The following is a 24,089-nucleotide window of genomic DNA, read 5'->3' as shown; positions in this document are numbered from 1 at the left end:
CTATGCGAACAAGTTACACACACACCGGAAGCGCTCAGAGCCCCCATCAGGGCAGGACGGGTCTCCTAACAGGGCCCGCTAGAGACCCCGCAGGCCCGGAATGCCCTTGAGTTGCAGGGATACAGCGGTCACCCTGCGCTGCACGGGGAGTGGCCTCTGTCCCTTTCCTCTTCAGTTTCAGACAAGAACAAGGCCCGGCCCGCCCCCTGCCCGTGGCAGAAGCAGCTGGAACCCCAAGTCCAACCAATCCAACCAAATGGGTTAGGGTTAGGGTTAGCAGCAGGGCAGCAGCATCACCCCGAGCCACACCACGAGCACATGTACCCCTCCCCGCCCTACAGCCATGGGAGCACCACACCCAAAGCAAAACCTTCCAGAGACGGGACAAGGGCTGCGGGGTTTAGTTGTAGCGCTAGGAGGTCTTACTCAACTTTAACTCTAGTTAGGGCTTATTAGGCTATTATTTCTCGCAGACATTCATAGCAAACTGGTATTCACCGCAAAGCCGCTGCCCGTCCAGAACATGCCCAGCTCCCTGCGCCAGAGCGCCAGGGCGCAGCTGGTGACGAGCGTGCAGGGCACCAGGTAGAGGAGGGCAGGCTGGCCGCGCTGCATGAGGGCCAGCGCCATGAACGTCACCAGGAGACCGATGCCGTAGGCTGCGGAAGCAGAGACAGGCAGCACGTTACCCTGGCCGGTCCCAAGCTCACCACCCACTGCTCACAGGGGCAGGAGAGGCAGAGCTCGCGCCAGGGCCGTGGCCAGCGGGTCCTCCCCACCCACACCTTCCCGGACGCTGGCAGGCGAGAGTGCACACAGGGGTCAGCAGGGAAAGAGGAGGGAACGAGGGCCCAGCCGCCAGACTGGGGAGCGGAAGCGGGCGGCCGCCATGGGAAGGCCTGGCGTCCCGGGAGCGGCTGGAGGAGCCGCAGAGGTGCCCCAATAGCTCATTTTTGTAAGCCTCTAGTTAGAAAAATAATTTGAACTGAAGTAACGTAGGTACAGAACTAGGAAATCAGACCTTTCATAACTGAGTTGTGACCGCATGAAAGCACTGAGGGGTGAGAAGCGTCCGCATTTCCTGCTCCCCGTTCAGCATAAAACAGCGTGTGTTATTTAGGGATGTGAGTCCAACGTATAAAGACCCCCGCGCACGTAGAGCACAGGGACGGACATACAACACAGCACACACGAGGAGTTAGAGGGGTCGGCCTGAGTACAGCGGCGTGGGGCTCACTGTACTAACCTTGCAGCCGCACACGTGCAATTACTCCCAGGTGAAGAGTTACAAAGAAATACACCATTTACTGGCACATCCCCTCCGAGGCAAAAAGCCCCGTCTCCAGCACCTGCGTCTGCTCGGGCTGCCTGCCCTGCCCCTTACCTCCATGTTTCCAAGCGATAGGCTTGTGCAGGGAGAGTTCCCGCTTATCGGCTGTGGACTAGCCACCTGTCCTAAAGAAGTGATTCAACCGAGCCAACTACAGGATTTCAGTGACGGGAACTACAGAACAAGTTGACAAACTGTGGTTCACACGGAGAAAAGCTCTACAGGCGCATCTGGACGAGCTAATCATGGAGTGTGAACCCAGGGGGCAGAGGCGGGGAGCACTTGTCTGGGCCTTCAGGAACCCGGACGCCAACGGCCCAAAGTACGCCGGGAAGGCCAGCCTGCGTCCGCCTGGCACTGCTGGGGGCCATGGCGGGGCCTGCCCTCACCCGTGTCGGCTGGTGGGGCCTGTGCGCTCTGCACGCCTGCTCGTCCTGAAGAGCTGACCCAGCAGGACAAGAGAACTGGTTTGGACATTTTTAGAAATGATTGGACTCAACAGAAAATGAGAAAACATCCCTTTGGTGTAAATGGCTTTAGTAACAAAGGAAACAGAAGACAAAGGAAAAAAGAGAAAGACAAAGAAGACCAAAGAAAAGAGAAACAACGACCACCGTGGAAAGTGACAAGGAGGCCTGTGACGCGGGCACAGGCCTGTCCCCTACCACCCCGCGGCAGAGGACGGGGCACAGCCGAGCCCCCGGGGCAGCGGGCTTACCGATGGTGCAGGCCACGAAGTAGACCCTGGAGGACTGCACCTGGATGTCGAAGCGGTGGCAGTAGGCCACGAGCAGCCCTGTGGGAGAGAGGCCATGGGCAGAGGCCGGGCCGCAGCCCCAGCCAGGCACCGGGGGTTCCCCCGGAGGCACCGTGCGTTCCTCCCAGCTCAGGAGGGAGCTGGCCCGGCGCCACCCTCGACTCCTGGCAGGTAACCAGACCTCCAGCGAGCGCAAACCCCAGCTCAGAGGCCGCCTGGTGGGGGGAGGGGCCCGGAGGGGGACCCTGGGGGCAGTACGGCTGGGACAACGCCTCCGGGGGACCACCTCCCTGGCCCCCAGGCCCCACTGGCTCAGCTCTGCCTCTGCCCACCAGCCCCTGTGGCCTGACACCCCCAAGGGCACCCGGGCCGCCAAAGCCCGGCCCCAGTACCTGGGACCAGGATGTCCCCGAAGCCCAGGAGGGAGAAGGGCCGGTCACACAGGGCCAGCGGCGAGGCGTTGAGTCTGGGCACCTTCAGCACCATGGGGAGCTGGGGAGAGGGGGCAGCGTGTCCAGGACCTGCCAGCCCGCGCTCACTCCGCTTGCTCAGCACCTCGGCCGCGGGCACCACATACCTTCTCGTGGGTGGCCGAGTCTGACGGCCCGGTTGCCACCTCCACCATGATGCTGTTCCCACTCTAAGAGAAGGGGGACTGCGTCAGACGGGGGAACGCGGGGGCCAGGGCGGGGGGGGGGGCGGGGCGGGGCCCAGAGCCCACCTTGGTCAGGAAGGGCGTGATGAACACGAAGAACACGTCGTAGATGAACAGCACCAGCAGCAGCAGCGTGCAGGCCTGGGAATGGGGCGTCCTGAGGGCTGTGCTCGGGGACCTCCACCGGCCCTGCCCTCCACCCCACCCTGCCCAGGGTCCCAGACGCACAGACGCTCCCGGACGTGTCCCTGCCTCTCCCAAGGCTCAGAGTTTCCCTGTGGGGACGAAGCCTTTAGGACAAAGTCTGAGCACGGGCAGCCTGACCTTCGGTGCCCTGGAGGCAATGTCAGGCCGGAGGCTCAGGGAGGGCGACTTTCTGATGGGACGCTTGAGAGAGACACAGCCGCAACCAGCCAGCCACGGGTCTGGGCAGGTGACGCCCGGCTTCACGTTTGCCTGTGTGTTTCTAGGTTCCTCCTGCTGGGGTTGGGCCTTGGCCCAGAGTCCCGGCCCGAGCCCTGTGCTTCTGCCCCCTTGGTTTCACCTGGTTTTCCCTCCTCTGTTCACCTCACCAGCAAGGAGGCGGCCCTGCTCCGCGCGCCCGCCCAGGTGTTCCCTCGGCCAGCGGTCACAGACGCTGCCGCCACACTGTGAGACAACTCTGCGCTGATCCTTAAGCCCCGTCCCCAGGAGGGTGGCCAGAGGGACGGATGAGCCAAGACCACACGGCCCACACAGGGCCAGGCTCAGAGTGGAAGGCCCTGGGCAGGGCTGCACGGCTGGCGGGCACAGGGCTGACCCCAAGAGACCCCATCCCCTCGTCCGCAGAGCGCCCCCACCACCCCGAGGGGCCCTCACCTTGAACGTGGGGAGGCGGATGGTTTTCAAGGTGTAGAGGCAGAAGGCAATGCCCAGCGCGTCCTGAAGGATCCAAGCCCACCTGGAAGGCAGCGCAGCCACCCTTGGGCGGGGCCTCCACCAAGAACCTCCGCCTGCCAGGCCCCTCCCCCGCCCTGGAAGCCTCAGCGCCAAGTCCAAGCCGCCCAGACGAGCCCAGAGGAGCCGCGGAGGCCCTTATGCAGACAAAGGCAGCAGCCGACGTCCTGAGGCCCGTGGGGGGACAGGAGGGGCAGCAATGGCTGGTAGCAGCAGGGGGTGAACCGATCCCCCAACCCTGACGCCACGGCCAGAGAAATGCAGGCGCGTGCCAGGGCCTCTGTCCCTCTGCAGCAGCGGCTCTCCCACCCAGATCACAGCCCGGGGCAGGGGGTGCAGGGCGAGGGGGACCATGTATCCAGCGGATTCAAATTTCTTTAAAAAAAAATTTTTTTTTTTTCTTGGCCGTGCCGCGGGGCTTGTGGGATCCGAGCTCCCCTACTAGAGATGGAACCTGGGCCCTCGGCAGTGACAGCGTGGAGTCCTAACCACTGGACCGCCAGGGAAGTCCCTCAAAAATATCTTTTAAAAAATTTAGAAAAGCAGGGCTTCCCTGGTGGCGCAGTGGTTGAGAGTCTGCCTGCTGATGCAGGGGACGCGGGTTCGTGCCCCGGTCCTGGAAGATCCCACATGCCGCGGAGCGGCTAGGCCCATGAGCCATGGACGCTGAGCCTGCACGTCCAGAGCCTGTGCTCCGCAACTGGAGAGGTCACAACAGTGAGAGGCCCGTGTACCACGAAAAAAAAAAAAAAAAATTTAGAAAAGCAAAACTTGTACCCACCCAGCCAAATGCCCCACACTCTCTGAGGAAATAGGGACTTGGGGCCCTGAGGACATCATCTGGAGTCCTGGGAAGCAGGGCGCCACCCTTGCGGGGCCACTTCCGAATTGGGAAGTCAAAGTTGTGTGATGAAGCCCGCGTGTGATGAGGCTCCCCGCTGGAAATGGCCCCACAGCCGGCCCCGTCCTCCCTGCCCCTCAAGTTACTCATCAGAGCTTCATCTGAGCGCACGATGAGAACCTCTCTGGGCCAGGGCGCTGGTGAGAACAGAGAAGGTTCACCAAGGCCACATGGGCGCCCAGACATGGCGGAAGCCATGGCCTGTTCTACTTTTATGCGAAGGAGCAAGCCTCCTGGCTTGTATTTAACCGTGAGCGTCCCTATTCTCTTTGTGTACAAAGGACTCAAAATATTTTCATGCTTTCCTTCTGCCAGTTAAATCTGTTATAGCTCCAAACAGCAGCACAGCCAAGAGCGTTTAACTGCCCCGGGAGAAGCTCAGAGAGAGCGCCAGATGGTGTCAGTGACGGCAGGCGGTGGCGCGCTGCCTCGCGGGGGAGGCCCCCCGGCGGGGGGGGGGGGGGGGGGGCGGGTGTTGGGAGAAGCAGAGCTAGCTGAGCAAGCGGGCGGGCACCACAACGGAGCAGCAGCCAAGCGGCGCCAGGCCACGTCCAGGCTGCCCCGGAGCACACGGCTCGGCGCCCGGGCAGCAGTGCCGGCGGCATCTCACGCCCAGATTGCGATCGCAGATCCCGGGGCACCGGACAAGCCACAGGGCAGACAGGGCCAGGCCTGGACGGCGTGCGGCCACTGCGTCCAGAGCACTGACAGGAGAGCCTTTCATAACCGGGAGCTGGCCCAGCTCCAGGCGCCCCGAGCGGAGGGCTCGGGGAGTCGCAGGGAGGTCAGAGCACCCGAGGACAGCTGCACCCACCCCCAGCAGGGCCTCCAGGACTGCACTCACTGGTCCTCGTTCCGGAAGACGCCCCACACCACACTGACGGCCACGCACAGCAGCGCCAGGAGCAGCATGCGGACCTGAGGGCGCTTGTGGAAGTAGGGCAGGCTGTTGTCAGGGACCCTGAGGGCAGGCAGGCAGGTGGGGAGGTCAGCGGCCTCTGACCCTCACAGCCCTGCCTCTGCCCAGCACCCGGAGGGTCAGCTCAACTCCTGCCCAAAAGCCCGTGGCCTCCCCATCTGTCCTCCTTCTGTCTGCCGGGCTCTGCTCCCAAGGGCCACCCCTGGCCCTGTCCCTTCCTCTACTTTACCTTATCTGTTAAACTCACCATCCCTCACCTTTTATTTCTAGAAGGGAGGCTCCCAAGGGCAGGGCAGGGCAGGGCAGAGTGGGCAGGGGCAGGGCCTTGGGGGAAGCGACCGGACCTCAGCCAGTCGCTAAGCTGACCCCACCCGCAGGAGCCCTCGTCGGGTGCTGTGACCCCTCTCGCACAGCCCTCCCTGCTCCAGGCCCTCCCCCAAGCCCCCTGAGCCAAGCTTCCTGACCCCGTCGGACCTCGTCTAAACCCTTCCGTTTCCCACCTGCTCCACGACAAGCAGACCAGACCCCTGACCGCAGAGAACCTTCGGAGCCTGGATCAGCAGCGCCGCCCACCTGCTGCCCCCAGCCGACGTCCCCCAAGGGATCCCACAGGCCCTGAGCCAGAACGGGAGGCCCACCCAGGGGCTGGAGGTGGGGCCCGTGAGCCCCCAGCCAGCACGGAGTGGGCACCTGCTGTAATGCCTGCACCGTGCCAGACTGACCGAGGGCTCCGGAGGGCAAGGGTCCTCGGCCTCAGCAAAGCTGTGGAGCCTCCGGGGGCCGGGTAACGGGAGGTGGGAGCGGACGGGCCACAAGGCAGCAGAGGGGGACCCCCGCGAGCAGGGCCACGTGGGGGTCGCCCGGGGGCTCACCTGCATCTGCAGAACGGCAGCCTCTGGAGGAGCGGCGACAGGCAGCTGTAGAGGCCCGTGGAGGAGGCCAGGCAGAAGATGCCGATGATGACGTAGACTGCAGGGCGGGGCGGGCGGTGAGGGGAGCCTGAAGGACGGCTCTGTGCCGCACTCCCTGGCAGGGTGACCGCCCCAAGGGAAGGAAGGGGTAGCCCCAGGCCCCTCCTGGCGAGGCCCCTGGACTCCCCCCTCCCCCGCCGCCCTGAGAGCCGGGGCCGGGCACCCACCGAGCTGGTCGTAGAAGTGGTAGAGCAGCACCAGCATGGAGCAGCACATGACCACAAACACGCAGATCATGACGGGCGTCACGTCCACAGCCTCGTCCTCGTGCTTCTCGGGCCCGTCGTCCCGCTTGTGTTTCATGTACCTCCTTGAAAGACAAGAACGGGCTGGGGGACGCCCTACCGGCCGGCACCGCTCCCGGGGGCCGAGGGCCACAGACATGGGGAAGGACAGGCAGGGGCAGCCTGACACAAGGGGTCTGGACAGACTGAGGGACAGCTTGCCCGGAGGTGACCACCGTCACCTGCCCCGTCGGCCAGTCCCCCATCCCCACCCACCATGTGTACCTGGGGTCCCCCCCGACGGAGCCAGTCCTGCCGGAGGTGGGGCTCCGGTCCCCAGGGCCCAGCTGTGGTGGCCGCATGGGGGCCACCCTGGACCCTGGCCCTGTACCAACCCCACCACCGCCCTTCCCTGGACGGCTGGGGCGAGGTCTCCCGTGGATGCCCCCGCCAGGCTGGGCCCGGGCCGGGAACCCTGAGGGCAGGACAGAATCGTGGGGAGCGGGGCCCTCGGGGCTTTCAACGGGTCTCCTGGGTGTTTGTAGCAGCTGTTTTCCAGAAGGCTCTCTGGGCATGCGGACTCTCGTGGTTACTTGCCCAGCATTACGGCCGCCCATCCGGGACGCACGCACACGCGCGGGCCACTCACTTCCTCACGTCCCGGCTCCCGGCCCAGTAGCCCCCGAGGGCAACGGTGCCCACAGCCATGATGAAGATGATGACCATGTTATAGTCCAGCATGGGCTCCTTGGGGGCGTACAGTGCTGCCCGTACCACCCGGCCGAAAGTCTGCCTCAGGGAACACAAGAGAGCTAAGGTCGGGGGGGCCCACCCGTCCCCTCGCCACCTAGAGGGCCGAGGCTGGCCCACTCGAGGAGCCGGGGGCCGGGAGATCCCGCCTCACCCCACGCCCTCACCCGCTACTCCTGACCCCAGAGAAGCGGGCTCTGCCGGGATGAGCTTCACACAAGGTGGGTGACAGGACCGCGCGTGTGTGGGAACACAGACCCCGCCCCCAGACAAGCATGAGTGAACGAGGGTGGACGTGGCCTGGGAAGCGGCCCGGAGACGGACGGTGGGTCCCTTTGGGGAGACGCGAAGCCTGCAGTGGGGAACCTGGCTATCCCCATGTCACTGTGTGCTGCAGCTCGCCTGCTCGGGACCCGGCTCCCCAAATCAAAGACGCACCAGCCTCTGGCCAGATAGGGCCGGGCCGGGTGAGGGGCCGGGCAGGCCTGAGCAGGGGGTGACACGCAGGGTCTCTGGCATGGGGGAGGGCTGGGGTGTCCATTCCTGACGTTCACAGCACTGCGGGCACACTGTCTTCTCAGGCACTGGGCCCAGCTGCAGCCAGGGCGGGGGACGAGCCTACCTCGAAAATGTCCAGCATGTCTTTGTAGCTGAGCAGGGCCACGGGAATGCCGATCTCGTCGTACTGTGTCTTGTTGCCTCCTGGGGGGACCTGGGGGAGAGGGGGAGAGGGCGGCTGGATGGCTTAGCAAGGCCCACCCAGGGCGGGGCAGCTCTCCCCGAGGGGGAGGGGAGGGGACGGAGGAGTCCTGCGCGCGTGCGTGCGTGCGTGCGTGCGTGTGTGTGTGTGTGTGTGTGTGTGTGTCAGGTGGGAGGCCTGCAGGCTCGGCCCCTCCCTCTGTCTGGGGGAGTGCAAGCTCCCCTTCCCTCTCAACCCTGGGCTTGGGTGACGCTGGTCTGCCCTGAAGGGCCTGAGGGAGAGGGGTGGCACTGTGGCCCACACCACCTGCTCCTCAGGCAGCGGCCCAGAGCTCCGCCCCAGGCCTTGTCAGAGCCCAGCACCGCCCTGGGACAGGGCCCCTCCAAGGCCACAAGTAGGAAACCCCCGCCCCCCAGGGCCCCCGGCTGCCCAGGAGGGGCCTGGCGGCCGCACCAGCGTCTCCTTGCTGATGATGAGCAGCCCGCGCGCCCCGCTGCCCTGGGCCAGCCGCACTTTCTCGTAGAAGGTGCAGTTCCCCCGCGCCACCAGGGGGATCTGGTTACTGAAGCCTTTGGCAGGGAGGTCGGCCGGAGAGCAGAGCACGGAGGTCGTCCAGTCCCGCACCTGCAGAAGAGACTGCAGGAGGGCGGCCTTCACATGAGACGCTCCAGGGGAGCCAGGGCGCGCAGCATCCTCGGGGAGACAGGTCGGCGGAGGCCACTGCGGCAACCACCGCCCCTACGCAGCCTCACCTCAAGCCCACATGGTCTCAGCCCCACACACGCGCGCGCGCACACACACGCACCCCGAGCACAAGGCAGACGAGAGGGGTACAGGGCGGCGTGTGCTCAGGAACCCTACCCGCCTCTCTCGAGCCCGTCACAAACAGCACAAGGTGCGGGCAGGAGTGCTGGCCTTCGTTCCACCCGCCAAGCCAGGAACTGGGCACCCTGAGTCCCTCTGGGAGGAGTGAGGCCAGAGCAGAGAGCACAGCATCCAGGCTACCCCAGAGACGATGCCGGGCACAGGCCCTTCCTCCGTCCTCAACGGCTCTCTGCAAGACCCGTCCTCCAGAGGCCCTCGGGAGACCCAGGGGAGGAGTGGAGGGAGGGCAGCAAGCAAGACAGACAAGACCCTGCGTTGGGAGGGGGCTCCCGCGCTGGCCGGTACTCACTGCTTTGCTGAGGTCGAGCGGCAGGTGGGCCCACTGCGGGTTGTAGAGGATGCAGTAGTCTTTGCCTTTGGAGCCCCCGGTCTCGGACACCACGTGTACCATGCCGTACTCACAGGCCACCTGGACAGGGGGCAGCAGTCAGAGAGCCGACAGGGCCGGCCCACGGCACGACCTGGCTTGGGTGGTCCCTCGCTCCGACAGCACAGATGGGATACGACTGTCACATCTTAGGCGGGGACACGATGAGGAGGGCAGGGCCGAGCCTCCTCAGGGAGACCTGGGCGCTGACAGTGGCTGTGTCAGGTCCCCTCCCTGTGGCTCCAGTGGCAGGAATGGGGGAGTCCTCCTGGGACTACAGGGAGAACGAGAGCCCCACGCCACTGCCATAAGGCAAGAAGGGGATGGGGAGTCAGCGGTGGCCCAGCAGGTTCCAGGCTCCCCGACAGGCCCCCACTCAGCAAGGCCAGCAGGCTCAGGGCAGAAATGGGGTGGCGGAGCCCGGGTCACGTGACCAGCACCTGCTGGGCCACAGGCTGGTGGGAACCCCTGGGTCAGAACCTTGACCTTCCCTGCCCAAATGCATGGCAAGTGGACGGTGTGAGAGGCAGGGCTGCTCTGGGCAGGGGGCCCTTCATGACAGGTGGCGTCCCCACGACCCCAGCAGGGCCCAGGCAGCTGACAGAACCTCCTCCCCAGCACGTCCCGAGCAAGTACAGCAGCGCTCCCGATGGGCACGGGCAGCAGAAGTGCCCAGCTTCCTGGCCCACTACTCCCAGGAGGACGACAAGGCCTCAAGTTCCTCCTGCCCAGGCCCGCCAGGCAGCAGGCTGCTTGTGGAGGGTCCCACAGAGCCCACGTGGACCCCGCCCGCTCTGACACAGAGCAAGGTCGAGGGCAGCTGGCTGACTGCGGAGGACAGGGCGGGCTGGGCACACGGGCCACCGGGGCCTTTGCTCCGAGTGTGAATCCAGAGTGCGGTAGAGGCGCAGGCCCCCGAGTCCTTGGCACTCCAGCCCCTCCGCTGAGGGCAGCGGGGTGGTCAGGACCTGGGAGCGGCTTTACCTACATGAGAAACCAGTATCGCACACGAGCGTCCCCACTGCCTGCTCGTCCCCTCCCGCCTGGACCGCTGCGTCCCTGCCGGGGCTGCTTCCTCCTATAGGCCGGGCTCGGCTACGGAGCCCCCGCGAGGACCTCAGCCCCAGCGGGTCTCACGCCGTCTGGCCCTGGTCTGGGCTGCTCCCTGGGGCTGTGGGACCTGTGAGGGAGGACGGGTCCCAGAGAGAGCCTTGAGCAGGGAGCCCGGCCACGCCACGCCCACAGGGGCCTGGGCCCACCCCAGCCCCTTGGCTTCTTGGAGCTGGAGAGGTCCAACTGGACCCCAACTCTGCACACTCCGGCTCCTGGGGCCAACCCTCTGTACCACCTGGAGGCTGAGACAGAGACTGCACCCCTCGGTGACAACAGGCAGTAGCCTGTCTGTGCGGGGACAGATCCCCACCCCCATCTGGCCTTCCCAAGGTGCAGGCGGCGGTGCTCCGACTCAGCTGGGGTCCCGAGGGGCCGTGGCCCCAACAGCAGGCCTGGGGCACAGACCAGCTCGGAAGGCCAGGCCCTCTGTGAATGTGTAATGGGGCCCAGCCACTCCAGGAGCTTCCCCCCACTGATCCACATCCGCTGGCGGCGTGGAGAGGAACCGGGGCCCCCACTGCCCCTGCCCAGCGCTTTGGCTTGTCGCCTGGAGCGAGGTGCCGACAGCCGAGTGGGCTGCGGGGTGTGCTCAGTGAGGCCACGTTTGCAGGGCACATGGGCACTGCCACCAGCGCTCGAGGGAGGGAAGTGTGGTGACCTCCCCACCCACCCCTGCCTGGCCAACCTCGTTCCCTCGACCAGAGGCAGGATGAGAAGCCCCCTCTTCCGGGTTCTCCCCACCAGGCTGTCCCCAAGTACAGTGCCCAGCCCTGTGCCCCCACCCCAGGTCAGCCCTGCCCTGCCCCCCACCTTGGGCCACTGCAGGGGTTCTGTGATCCCTCAACCCCCAGGCTGAATCCGGCCCACCTTCTGTGTTTGTCAATAAAGTTTTATCGTAACATGTCTGCCTGGTTGCTGAACGTAGGGTACGGCATATGCTGCTCTCTGCGGAGCCTGGGAGTTACAACAGAGGCTATGTGTCCTGAAAAGCCACAAATACTGTCTGGCCCTTTGGAAAATGTTTGCTGACCCCTGGTCTATGGGATCCGAGTTGCTGGTGAAAACTGTCGGTTGTATAAAATGGGAATGACTAAAAGCATTTGTTTTTAAAAAGTCACTGAGAAGCACAAGGGCACACTTCACAGCTCTCCCCTCACAATGTGCACAACTGGCTTTCTGTTAAGAAATAAGCCTGGGCTTGTATCAAACACCCGAGAACACAGTCTCGCCGTGAATACGGTCTCCTCCCCGGGGAGTTAAAGGGCTAGGAGAAGTTCCTCCAAAGGGCCCAGGGCTGTGAGTGCCCCCCGTTCCAGCATAGCCCATCCCAGTTTGGAGGACGAGAAACAGCTGGGGCTACCGAGGACAGGCTACCTCCCGATGCGCCACAATCATATCGAGCTCAGGAACTCCTAGGGAAACTATGCTTCAAGATGACAGTGAAAGCATCCATGTCACGGGACTTTGAAAGAAGCTAAGGGATCCAGACAGGGAGCAGTCTTCCTAGGACTTGGTGAATTCTAGAAGGGGCTAATTAGGACCTGGGAAGCTTAGAAAAAGATGTGCAGGCGGAGGGGGCAGTGGAAGGGTGAAGGGGCAGGCGGAGGGGGGCAGTGGAGGGGTGAAGGGGCAGGCGGAGTGGGCAGTGGAGGGGTAAAGGGGCAGGCGGAGGGGGCAGTGGAGGGGTGAAGGGGCAGGCGGAGGGGGGCAGTGGAGGGGCGAAGGGGCAGGCGGAGGGGGCAGTGGAGGGGTGAAGGGGCAGGCGGAGGGGGGCAGTGGAGGGGTGAAGGGGCAGGCGGGCGGAGGGGGCAGGCAGGGAGAACACCACTGTGTTCAGATCTGCCGAGTAACAGGCCCCACATGGGCTGTATGTGCACAACTTACAGCAACTGGGCAGGGGGTCCAATCTCTCGCCCAGGGTCACAGAATGGTCGGGAATGAGCTTCGACCTGTGAGCAAGCAGCCTCCCGCCCCGCGGAGAGCTGGCCTTACCGGGGTGCCACCAAGAACCACACACAGGGTTCTGTCCTGGGAAGGGCTGGCCCAGGTGCTCTCCCGCTCGCTTCTACACCCTACTTGGCTCCCCACATTCAGGGTAAAGTTCCAAATCCTCAGCCAGCGGGAATAAAGTCCAAACGTCCCAGCACCCGGCTCCGACCAGCCCAGTCTGCTCCCCTGGACTCCAGCCAGGAGAGGCCACATGTTCAGCCTGCCCTTTTCCCCCTACGCCTGGAGCCACTCCCACTGCTGCTCCCTCCATGGCCTTCCCTGCAAGGGCACCTGAAGGGACTCCACTGGGATGACACCTTCCTCAGGTGTAACCATTGGATTATCCTACACGCCAGCTGTAGTGGACCCTCACCGTCTCCAAGGAAATCATCAGCTCTCGAGGGGTAAGGGGGAGGGATAAATTGAAAGACTGGGATTGACACATACACACTACTATATGCAAAATAGATAAGTAATAAGAACCTAACGTATACACAGAGAATTCTTCTGAATACTCTGTAATGACCTATATGGGAAAAGAATCTAAAAAAGAATGGATATATGTATGTATAACAGATTCACTTTGCTGTACGCCTGAAACTAACACAACATTGTAAATCAACTATACCCCAATAAGAATTAAAATAAATAAATCTATTATTAAAAAAAAAAGCACATCAGCTCTCACACCTCCAGCCCTGCTCCCATCACCTGCAACAACCTTCTGTACCTTCTTGACCTAGCAAACGCCCACTCATCCTTCAGATCACCCCTCAGGCACCTCTGCTTCTGAAAAGCATTCCTAGGCCAACTGCGTCCCTCCTTCTGTGGTGTTCCCGTGACCCTCCACCTACCTATCGCTTGGCCCTCATTTGAAATATCCGGAGAGCTTAAAGTCCCTGCCTCCAAAGGCTCAGACTGCTGGGGAAGATGAGTGAACAGGGCTGGGGCAAGTACAGGGGGCTGGCAAAGCAGCTGGGGAGGGGGCGTCCCAGAGAGCTTCTGGGAGGGAGGGACAGCTAAGCTGAGACGTGAAGCATAACCGGGGAATTCAGGGAAACAGAGACCAGCGAGCAGAGTGCCTTCAAGACACTAGAGCTGGAGAGAAACGGGAAGCTTCCTGACAGCCAGATCACAGAGGCCTCCCAAATGCGCCAGGAAGCCACCAGAAGGCTCCCATCTGGGCACAAGACACACTTTGAAAGGGATCACTCCTGCAGTGTTGAGAATGAACTGGGGATTCAGGGGGACAAAAGTGGCCACGGGAGAACGCCAACCGCCTGGAGCAGAGGTGGGGGCACTGGAGCAGAAGGGTCAAGGTTAACGGCCCAGTCTGTACGGCTGTTGCGGGGTGGGGGGTATTTCCTGAGCTGTGGAACCTCGCGGGGAGAGGGAGGATTTGGAAATAAAAGATGCGCTTATGACAACGTACATCAGCCATTTCCTGGTCGGTCCCCCGCTAGCACTGGAGACCCTGAAGGTTTAGTGACAAACAAGTAACATGCTGCGCGCTCGTGATCCCCTACATCGTTTTGCTGACTCTGCACTGTATACTTATCTTCCTTTTGCAGACTAGCAACGGACGCTCAAAGCGGGAAACTCCCTTGCCAAGGTCACGGGAGCAAAAGATGGGGCGGCGATTCGACCCCACTCCAGGGCTGGGCTCCTGGCCGCTTCCCGACACTACCAGACACTGGGTGCCGCGCTCGACAGTTTACCACAACCACGGGAAAAGGGAGTAGTATGGCACTCAAGGGGAAACTGAGGCTCAGAGAGGGGCAGCCCCCCGGCCAAGGCCACGGAGCCAGAGAGGGGCGTCCCCGGCGGCGGTGGGAGACCCCGAGACAGACCAGCAGGGGCCGGGGCGGGAGCGGGTGACGCTGTGGCTGAGAAGGACTTCCAGGCGGGGAAGGGAGACGGGCCGGGGACAGGCCCGCAAGGTCACGACCGAGCCCCGGGCCAGCGGGCCGCCCGCGCGCGGGGCACGGATCCCCTAAGCTGGCCCCAGGCCGGGCCGGGCGGGGTCCTGCGCGGGGCCTGGGTGGGGGGCGAGGGGCCGGGGCACCGCGGCCGGCGAGGCCGGCGGGGTCGGCGCCGCCCTCACCTGGGCCGCGAGGAGGAGGAAGGCCGCCGCTAGCCGCGCCAGCGCCGCCGCCGCCGCCGCCGCCGCCGCCATGTCGCCCGGTCCCAGCCTCAGGCGTCGGCAGATGTTTCCCAGCAACGTTCCGGCGCAGCGCGCCACGCAGGCGCCCTGCGTCCGCCGCGCATGCGCGCAGGGCAGGGTACAAAGGGCGCGGCGGCGGCTCCTGCGCACAGCGACGCGGCCGGCAAGATGGCGGTGAGCGTGCGGCGAGGCTGGCGGGGTTGGCGGGGTTGGCGGGGTTGGCGGGGTTGGCGGGGCTGGCGGGGCTGGCGGGGCTGGCGGGGCGGAGTCCGGCTGCGCTCCCCGCCTCACAGAGCTCTGTTGCCCCTGCAGGACAAAGAGAAGAAAAAGAAGGAGAGCATCTTGGATCTATCCAAGTACATCGACAAGACGATCCGAGTGAAGTTCCAGGGAGGCCGAGAAGGTGAGGTCCCTCCGCCCGCCCCCTCCACGGTCCACGAGGAGTAACGGGCGGCGGTACCGATAACGGATGCCTGGGCTGCGCTTTAAGCGCTAGGCTTGGACAAGTCGTGCTGGCCCGACGGCGCCGGCAGGTAGGAACGGTTACACCCCTTTTGCAGGTGGGGAAACTGAGGCACGCAAAGGGTCCCCAACCTCACCGGAAGCTACAGTGGCTGGGATTCACGGCTCTGCTTCCTGTGGGTCCTGCCTCACTCAGGCGACTGTCCCAGCTCCTCACGGGTCGTCCTGCACCTGAGGGTTTCTCAGGCTCGGCGCTGCTCACGTTGGGGCCGCATTTTTCTCCGTTGTAGGCCGTCCTGCTCCCACCCACTCGGTGCCAGGAGCCGCCTAGTCGTGACGTCCCAGACATGGCCTAGTGTCCCCTGGGCGGCAGAATTGCCGCAGTTGCGAACTACGGCCCTATGGTCAGTTTCCACCAAGCTGCCTTAAGGGTTTGTTTAAAACAAATCTCGTCTCCTTGTTCACGGTTGTTCCAGGGTAACACGATGAACGTTTTGTACCTGAGTAATGCAGGGAGCTCTCGACTGCTTTGGGAAGCTTTCCCTGACCCCCACGCCTCCACCCCAGGTCAGGCCCCTGTTGTTATAAGTTCCTGGTAGCACTTGTCACAGTTTGCGGCTTTATGCTGTCACTGTGAGGCTTTAACTCTGAATTTGCTGTTGGAGTATGGTGCGAAGACGGCAGGAAGGATGCTGCAGGGTTATGCAGGGAGCCCTGCCCATGGCACAGCCCCAGCTCACTGGCTATGGGACTTTGGGCAAGTTGCTACCCTCTCTGAGCCTCAGTCTCATTTGTCAGAGGTTATTAACTCCACTTACTTCAGTAGTGGCACTGAGATTAAAGTGTTTAAAGCAGGTAACGTGTTTTTCTTTTTTAAAAAAATAAATTTATTTATTTGTTTTTTGGCTGCACTGGGTCTTCGTTGCTGCGCACGGGCTTTCTCTGGCTGCAGGGGCTGCTCTTCGTTGCCGTGCGTGGGCTTCTCATTGCGGTGGCTTCTCTTGTTGTGGAGCATGGGCTCTAGGCACACGGGCTTCAGTAGCTGTGGTGCATGTGCTCAGTAGTTATGGCTCGCGGGCTCTTGAGCGCAGGCTCAGTAGCTGTGCCGCACAGGCTTAGTTGCCCCGTGGCATGTGGCATCTTCCTGGACCAGGGCTCAAACCCGTGTCCCCTGCATTGGCAGGCGGATTCTTAACCACTGCACCACCAGGGAAGCCCCAGGTAACGTGTTTAACAGGGTTCCTGACACTTAGTGAGAGCCGGTCAACATTTCACTTATTCAGCTGCTTCTAAACCTCAGTTTGTTTATTTTGTAAGACAGTGATCCAGACCCCTCCTTCCCTGAGATGTGGATGACTGGGCAGCCTCAGAGGGCTAAAAACACAGCGCCTGCCCGTCTAGGTACCCAATGCAGTGAGGATCGGAATCTTAACAAACACTTGGCACCGTGCTGGCTCTGGGATGTATGAAGAGATGGGGCTCTTGCTTCTCAAGGCGCTAGTGTTCGTTTTCTACGCTTAAACAACATACGTTTTTATCTCACAGCGCCTGTGGTTCCAGACTCTGGGTGCCTCAGGCTCAGGTCTCTGACGAGGTTGCAGTAAAGGAGTGTCTCTGAGAGCCTGTCATCTCAGGCCCAGAGTCCTCTTCCAAGCCTGGGGTCCCCGTTTTCTGCCAAGAGTTGGCCAGCGACCCCCTGGGCTCCTAGAGGCTGCTCACCGCCCCTGCCATGGACTTTGTCTACAGCACTGCACTTCACGTCTTCAAGACCAGCAGGAAAATCTCATTTTTGAAATTTCTTTTTTCAGAAAGGGCCCATCCCTTTAACGGCTCACCTATCAGGTCAGGCCCGCCCAGCATAGCCTCTCTTTAGATGTGCTGAAAGTCTATCGACTCATGGACGTTAATGAGATCCACGAAGCTGTCTGAGCTGTTGCAGCCTGAGCACAGACTGACGTCCCATCATGGGTCCCGTCCCACACTGGGGTTTTGGGGAGGGGGAAACGCTGGCTCTGTCTGAGCGTCCTGCCCGCCTGCTGCAGCGCCCCTGTCCTGGTGAGGAGGGCAGACCCGCGGGTGCAGGCTCGCTGCCCGGCTGGGGCCAAGTGCCTGCACGTGTTACTGGATTTGTCACTCTCCGTAACCCCGTTAGGTGGGTGCCTTCACGGTCTTTGTTCTGCAGGGGAGGGTAAGCAGGAGAGGAAGAGGGCCAGGGCGTCGCCCTCAGGCGGGGCTGGTGGACCTGTTCTGTAGGACACCACACAGGAAATATTTTCAGCTGCGCCGGCCAGATGGTCTCTTGTCGCGGCTACTCCACTCTGCCATTGCAGCAGGAAAGAAGCCACAGGCGACATTGAACAAATGAGCATGGCCGGGTGCCAGTTAAACTGTTTACAAAACAGGCGCAGGCGGACTTTGCCGACTGTGTTGTGGTGGCGATGGTTTTGGGGTCCGCTGTCACTGCTCCCCGTCCGGGAGCCCTTCCCTTGCTTCCCCTGTGGTCTCCCATCTGTCCCGTCCCTGGAGAGGCTGCTCCCACACCTGCATCCGGCTGGGGAGGCCCCTCAGCGGCGGGGGCACCCCAATCTCACGTGCTGACACCCGGGCACAGCTCGCATCTGCCCAGGATGACCGTTGATCTTACGCCTGTCTGTCTCTCTTCTCTTCTCGGTGATTCCGACAAGCCAGTGGAATCCTGAAAGGGTTTGACCCGCTGCTCAACCTCGTGCTGGATGGCACCATCGAGTACATGAGAGGTGAGTGCAGCCCGTGGGGCTCGGAGGCGTCCTCACTGGGCCTTCCTTACTGTTTGTTCCAACGCTGCTCTGCCGCCGCCCAGCCGCTGTGTGCGCGTGGCGCCTTGTGGATCACGTGGCTGACAGGTGTGTCGGCTCTCCCGCGGTCCCGGCGAGGCTCAGTAGACCATCGTCTCGGGACTTGGTATTTTCCGGATCCAGTCCTCACAACACTGAGCCCCCGCTGGGGCTGAGGCGTGCCCAGCGGGGCTAGAAAGATGCTGCGCCCGCCGTGAGAGAGCCGGCTGCCCTGTGGCTCGTCCTGCCCCCTTATCTCCTGCTGGCCCTGTGTGTTAACCCCCGGCTGCTGACGGAGGGCCCCCTCCCCGTTATTCCCTGTCCCCCCAGGTCCCCAGACCCTTCGCATGGTGGTCAGGCCAGCCCTTGGCCATCAGCCAGCAAGTTCTCCAGCTCAGCCTGACCGTAGCATGAAGGGGACCGCAAGGCCTAGGAGAGAGGGGGTGTCTTTTCTGGGAACTGTCGACGTTGAGACACACGTTAGTCTGGTGAAGAGTTAATGGAGCCACACAGAAGTGTCAAAGGGCCCCCAGGGAGAGGCCCTCTTTGTGGGGAAGCGACCCCGTGGGGCCTCTTGCTTTCCCTCGTCTTCCCTCTTCGCACTGAGTCTGCCCAGAGTCCCCCCCGCTAAGATCCTGGCCTGGCCTCCTTGGGCGGATGACTCTGGAAAAGGACAGCCTCACCTCGTGGGGCTGCAGGGAAAAGCAAGGGAGCTGGGGTGTGCCACGCGCTTAGACGGGCCCGGGCGGAAGAGCCCTGGAGGCAGGGCTGCTGTTCCTGCGCCAGAGGCCGCTCCCACCTGGGCCCGGGCTCGCTCCTTAGCTGAGTCTGCGCCCTCTTCTCACCCCCAGAACGGCCCTGGGACAGAGGCCCTGACGCATGCACACGGTTCTGGGAGGGAGGGGCAGGCTTGGCCAGCGGTCATCCTGCAGGGTCTGGGAGTGGGGAGCCACACCCCAAGTCGGGCCTCCCCAACTCGCCATCGTGCAGTAACAGTAATGGAGGCCTCGCCGCCGTGACCTCAGGAGAGCTTTCCTTGGCGTGCCATCACTTCCCCGGGTCCCTCGCCCCACTGTGAACAGCCCGTTGGCACGGGGGTGAATGGTGGCCCCGCAGGGCTTCCGAGATTCTGCAGATGGGGTTTTTCTCTGCCGCCCATCTGAGAACTCGGTCTCCGCTGCCCCCCGGGCTGTGTCCTCATTGTAGAAGGAGGACAGGCTGCACGCGGCTATTTCCAGAGCTCTTCCTGAGCCTCGTGGTCCGTCTCGGGGAGAGGCTGCCAGCTGGCTTGGGAGTGGGGCCCTTCGCCTGCCCTCCCCACCCCCCCACCGCGGGCCCATCTCCGGTCCTCCTGGGCCTCTGAGCCCGCACCGCCTCATCGCCGCCCCTCTTCTTCTGCAGACCCTGACGACCAGTACAAGCTCACGGAGGACACCCGGCAGCTGGGCCTGGTGGTGTGCAGGGGCACCTCCGTGGTGCTCATCTGCCCGCAGGACGGCATGGAAGCCATCCCCAACCCCTTCATCCAGCAGCAAGACGCCTAGCGGCCGGGGCTGCCCCTCCCCCAGGACTCGGGCCACCCGTAGGAACGGAACTTTCCTTTTTGTATTGCTTATGTTTTTGTTTTCTTTATAAAATTGCAAACCTCAAGTGTCCAGGAGCCCTGGACTCTGGCTTTCAGCCTTGGTGTTCTGGCAAGACCTGGGCCCCAGGGATGCGGTCCATCCAGCAGAGTTTGTGCGCCGTCTGGGGTCCAGGCCCAGGGCTGGGGGGCTCGGAGGTGACTGAGCGTGCATGGTCCAGGTGAGGGCACAGGATGTGGAGGCCGGAGCCTTTGCAGAGCCCCCCTGGGGCCACAGCCCATGCAGACCCCCCAGCCAGCCTTCTCAGCGGCAGGCCCTGTCACTTAAGTGCCTCTGTACGCCGGCCCGAGTGGTCCCCCAAAGCCGGGTCCTTCTGTGTCACATCCCCGCACAGCCGTGACCTCACAAAGAACAAACTGGATGGAGCCTTGCTGTCCGCCCGGTCCCACGACCTCCTAGCCCAACCTGCTTCCTGCCTCAGCTCAGAGGACGAGCCCACCCCTGCCCCTCAGCTGGCGACTCCATGGGCCATGATCCTGAACGTCCCCATGCCCGCCCTCAGGAAGCAGGGCTTTCTCCTGGCCCCATTTCCCAAACCCAGTGTCCTCGTTAGGACCCTACCTCCACAGCACCGTCTGCTGAGAGCAGGCATGTGTCTGCTATTTGTAGGAGTGCTGGGCGTGTGAGGACGAGCGGGGCCAGGAGTGAGTGGGAGTTGTCCTGGCGGGAACTGTAGACCAGTTCGGCGACACACAGGAACCCACCGCACAAGGGGACCCGGCTGGATGGCCCCCACGCTACCTGTCCGTCGTTTACACCAGATAAACTGAAAGCAGCTGGCTTATCGCGGGGATCTGAGCTCTGCTGTGGCCCTGCTGCCGGGGATTAGTCGTGGGGCCGCGTCGCCAAGCCCCGTGTGCTCATCCCTCCCGGCCCGCTTCCCTGCCAGCTGGCGGCCCTGCCTCATGCAGCTCCCTCATCAGAGGCCTCAGCCCCAGCAGCTGGGCAGCGGGGCGCCTGGGCTAGCTGGGGTCACAGCCCCGGGGGAGGCTGTGCCAGAGAACATCCAACCCGCCGCGTCCTGCTCTTGGGGGCGATTCCCGTGCCCGCTCAACAGCCGGGGGACTGCGACTCCGGCGGGGGGGGACACACGGTGGAGGGACCGAGAACCTGGGCACCAGTGCCTCTGTTCTCTCCACACACCCAGCCTGCCCTATCTGAGGCTGAGACACAAAGGCTGAGACCCAGATCTTGGGGTCAGAAGGCCCAGGGGTCCAGACCCCAGGGTGGGGGGGGGTGAGGGAGCAGTGAGGGCTGGAGGCTAATCAGACCTCGTTAGAGCCCCGGGGCAGCCAGGGGCCAGGACAGATGGACAAGGACACCTGGCTTTCCAGCTCCCAGCGTTGGTTGCACAGAAAGCAGGGCTTGTCTCGGGAGCCTCTCTGCTCCATCATTACAGCCCTCAAAGGCTTCAGACCGCTCTCCACCCACCCCTCACCTCCCAGCCGATGAGGGCAAAAGTTCTCTGTGACCACAAAGTCAGGGGCCCCAATCTCCTTCTACCACTTGCTGTGTGGCTGAGGGTGAGTGTCCCAACCTCTCTGAGGTCCCATTCCTTCTCTCTTAAGCTCAGAAAAAGTCATCCAGTATCCACTCTGTGGCCGGGCACTGGGCTGCTGTTGGACGGGGAGTTGGTTAAGAGCACAGATCTTTGTGTTCAAGTCTGAGGCTGAGAACAAGATGCTCCGGGGGCCCAAGAGAGGGAGACCCTGACCTCCTGGGGGCTCAGGCAGAACTCCCCAGAAAGGGGGGTAAGATGAGCTTGTTCCACTGAACCGTATCCACCCTACAGAGTCACTATGACCTCGTTTGTAAAAGACCATAAATAACCTAGCTGCCCATCACTGGGGGATCTGCTGGAGAAACTCAGGTTCCTCTGGCCAAATATCAATACAAAGCAACTTTTTGCAGAGAGGTAGATACATCTCTTTGTGCAGCCACTAATTCCCTGCAGCTTCCCTCGCAGGAGGGGGAGTCTGTTTCTCCACCCTTTGGAATCTGGGGACTTGGTTTAATGGTAAGAATACAGCAGGAGTGACGTGGCATTCAGAGCTTAGTTTGCCAAGAAGCCCTGCGGCTCCTACCTTTGTCCTCTTGGAACACTGCCCACAGGTGGCCGTGTGTCTGAGGCCTCCTGAGTTAGCCCAGGTGACACTGAGCCCAGCAGAAGAACTTTGCTGCCAACCCACAGAATCATGAGGAATAATAAATTTTTATGCCCCTACGTTGGGGGATGTTTGTTACGCAGTGACAGGTCACTGAGACTTGCTGACATACAAGTGTAGCATGTGCGTGGTGTAACACCATTTCTTTAAGATGATGCTTATTAAGAAGATCTTATGTTTCTATGATTTTAAATATATTGAGAAGGATCTAGAAAGATCCTGCTGACCCAGGATTGAAGATGGTGATGAAAGGGGGATGTTAGCCTATCCTTAACATTTTAATATTTCATGAAGAGAAATTTAATATTTTACAGAGTGTTATATTGAAATTTTAATATTTTACAAGGAGCCTGAGAAAGAGAAGGCCAGAGGCAGATAGGGAGACGCAGGGCAAGACTGAGGGAGACTAGGAAAGGCAGACACAGAGGCGGAGACTAGAGAAGGAAGAGGGAGAAAAGAGCCGGTGACACTGATCCCGCCCCCTCTGCCCCCTGGCCCCCGTATAAATCCCTGGCATCCCCGGCCGGCCAGCCCGCCAGCCAGCCCACCATGCCGTCCGGAGGCTCCCCGCTGACCCCTGCCCAGTTCCCACCCTTTCAGCTCCCTGCCCACGGTCAGCGCGGGCCTTGGAACACCGGGGCGGGGGCTGCGGCCATCGGACGGCGGGGAGGGCCGGTCCTGCTCCACGTGCCCATGGTCACCACAGCCCACAGCTTCCAGGTGCTGTCTGCCAAGGCCCCGCTCCGGGAGACGTTGCCAGAGGCCCCGGCAGGCCCCACCTTGAGCCCAGACCAGGATCCCACCCCACGGCAGATTCCAGAGTCTTCTGAAGGTGGACGGGATCTTGACATTGCTGACGGTCAGCCCTGCACCTCCCCACAGCTGCCTTGTCCCCAGAACAGCTTCAGCAACAGGCTGGGCTGACGTACACCTTCTGGTTCACTCAGCCCCCCACCCCAAACCCTTTCCTTATCCCCATCCACAGATGAGGATGCTAAGGCCCAGAGAGACTGAGCAACGTGTACTGGGTCACACAGCCGGGATCCTAACTCAGGGGGCGAGCTGCCCCCCACATCCCTCCTGTGCTCTGAAAGCTGTCTCGTGGGTGAGAAACAGGCCCAAAGCTAGGTGGGTGGGAAGCAAACAGGGGAAGGAACCGCCTGCCCACCTGGCCCCAGGAGCTGGGAGGAAACAGCTTCCCCCGTTCTCACGGCCAGGTCTGGTCCTGCCACCCACAGACCTGGGGAGCCCTCATCTCCACCCTGGAGCACCAGTGATGCCGCAGAGCCCTGCAGCCCCCCATGGCTGGCCAGTGAGGCAGGAGAGGAATCCAGTTCCGCCTGGACTCAGACGTGGATGTGGATGTAAAAGGAAGAAGCTTTTGTTGACTTTGCAAATGGGGTGGGGGGGGAGGGGTCTTGGATCCCTGGGGCTGTTGGATTGTGACGCCCCGGGGGTCTGGCCCTTCTGCTTCTCGCTTCCTCCCCAGCTCCAAGCCCGAAGCCCTCACTGTCCGCAGGAATAGTGCCTCCCACCCCGCCCCATCCGCTCCATCAGACCGAGAGCTTCTTGGCTCTGATGTGCAATATATGTCCTCTGCTGAAAAGCGCATGTCTTTTCATGCTCTCTGCCTGTGTTCAGGGCCCAGGTCAGCTCCTTGACCCACCCCGTCCCGTCCCCAAGCCATGCTGACTGGAGCCTGCAGGGGTCAGGACTCACCCAGGAATGAAGAGCCCAGAGGGAAAACAACATTCCTGGCTGAGGGGGCTGACCAGGAGCCTGGGATCCAGGCGGATATGCCTTTGGGCCCCACCCTGTCGCTAATTCCTGAGTTCTCTTTCCCCACCTCTGCGCCGCCCCCGCCCCCGCCCGTCTCCCCCAAAGCACCAGATCCACACCCACTGCGTGTCTTAGAGGAACCCCAAATTAATGTGCCCCAAGCTGATGCTCCCCCTTCCGCCTGCCACCTCCCCAGCCTTCCTCATCCCAGGATCCATCTCCACAAGTCCCCCGCTTGCCCAGGCCCCAAACCTTGGGGTCACCCTTGACACCGCCCCCCCCCCCCCGCCCGCCCCATGCATCCCATCCGTCAGCAAGTACTGACAACTCTACTTCAGAACTTATCCCGAAGCTTTGAAGGGACAAATAACACCAATCCAACCTCGGACACCAGAGGAGGAAGGAATATTCCCCACCTGTTATATGAGGGCAGTGTAAGCAAAACCTGTCAAAAACATTGCAGAAAAAGAAAACCACAGACCAACATCCCTCACGAATACAGATGCAAGGACCCCTCACCAAACATCACCAGATTGGATCCAAAGGATTGCACATCGTGACCACCA

The 24,089-nt window shown here is 62.2% G+C and overlaps 2 protein-coding genes across 11 annotated transcripts in view; one reads left to right on the top strand and one right to left on the bottom strand.

The window, feature by feature from the left end:
• SPPL2B (signal peptide peptidase like 2B) overlaps positions 1-24,089 on the bottom strand; it is a 44,211-nt gene that overhangs the window by 1,952 nt on the left and 18,170 nt on the right. For 3 of the 8 annotated variants that reach the window (XM_073803509.1, XM_073803510.1, XM_073803511.1), the window contains exons 4-16: positions 9,318-9,437; positions 8,597-8,779; positions 8,066-8,155; positions 7,343-7,482; positions 6,637-6,779; positions 6,371-6,467; positions 5,424-5,540; positions 3,601-3,682; positions 2,809-2,883; positions 2,665-2,727; positions 2,480-2,579; positions 2,049-2,126; positions 499-659 (exon numbers count right to left, since the gene is read on the bottom strand). In XM_073803509.1, coding sequence (XP_073659610.1) covers positions 499-659; positions 2,049-2,126; positions 2,480-2,579; positions 2,665-2,727; positions 2,809-2,883; positions 3,601-3,682; positions 5,424-5,540; positions 6,371-6,467; positions 6,637-6,779; positions 7,343-7,482; positions 8,066-8,155; positions 8,597-8,779; positions 9,318-9,419 — 1,431 coding nt within the window. In that variant the 5' untranslated portion in view covers positions 9,420-9,437. Of the gene's footprint in view, positions 1-431; positions 660-2,048; positions 2,127-2,479; positions 2,580-2,664; positions 2,728-2,808; positions 2,884-3,600; positions 3,683-5,423; positions 5,541-6,370; positions 6,468-6,636; positions 6,780-7,342; positions 7,483-8,065; positions 8,156-8,596; positions 8,780-9,317; positions 9,438-14,601; positions 14,762-24,089 lie in introns of those variants that run through there. The other 5 variants (XM_033854861.2, XM_033854862.2, XM_073803508.1 and 2 more) reach the window with 4 other exon arrangements.
• Positions 14,786-19,586, top strand: LSM7 (LSM7 homolog, U6 small nuclear RNA and mRNA degradation associated). 3 transcript variants are annotated; one of them, XM_033854866.2, is made up of 4 exons: positions 14,786-14,835; positions 14,974-15,064; positions 17,808-17,879; positions 19,338-19,586. In XM_033854866.2, the coding sequence occupies exons 1-4, from the start codon at positions 14,830-14,832 to the stop codon at positions 19,478-19,480; spliced, it is 312 nt and encodes a 103-aa protein (XP_033710757.1). In that variant the 5' UTR covers positions 14,786-14,829; the 3' UTR covers positions 19,481-19,586. The 3 variants fall into 3 exon arrangements, with proteins under 3 accessions (XP_033710757.1, XP_073659615.1, XP_033710756.1); XM_073803514.1 differs by having other exon boundaries at positions 14,827-14,860; positions 17,812-17,879; XM_033854865.2 differs by lacking the exons at positions 14,786-14,835; positions 14,974-15,064 and adding an exon at positions 15,205-17,275 and having other exon boundaries at positions 17,812-17,879.

This window comes from Tursiops truncatus, chromosome 3 (assembly GCF_011762595.2).
Source record: "Tursiops truncatus isolate mTurTru1 chromosome 3, mTurTru1.mat.Y, whole genome shotgun sequence".
Taxonomy (NCBI): Eukaryota; Metazoa; Chordata; class Mammalia; order Artiodactyla; family Delphinidae; genus Tursiops; species Tursiops truncatus.
The sequence above is the reverse complement of the archived record's forward strand: the minus strand, read 5'-3'. Positions and strand labels throughout refer to the sequence as shown.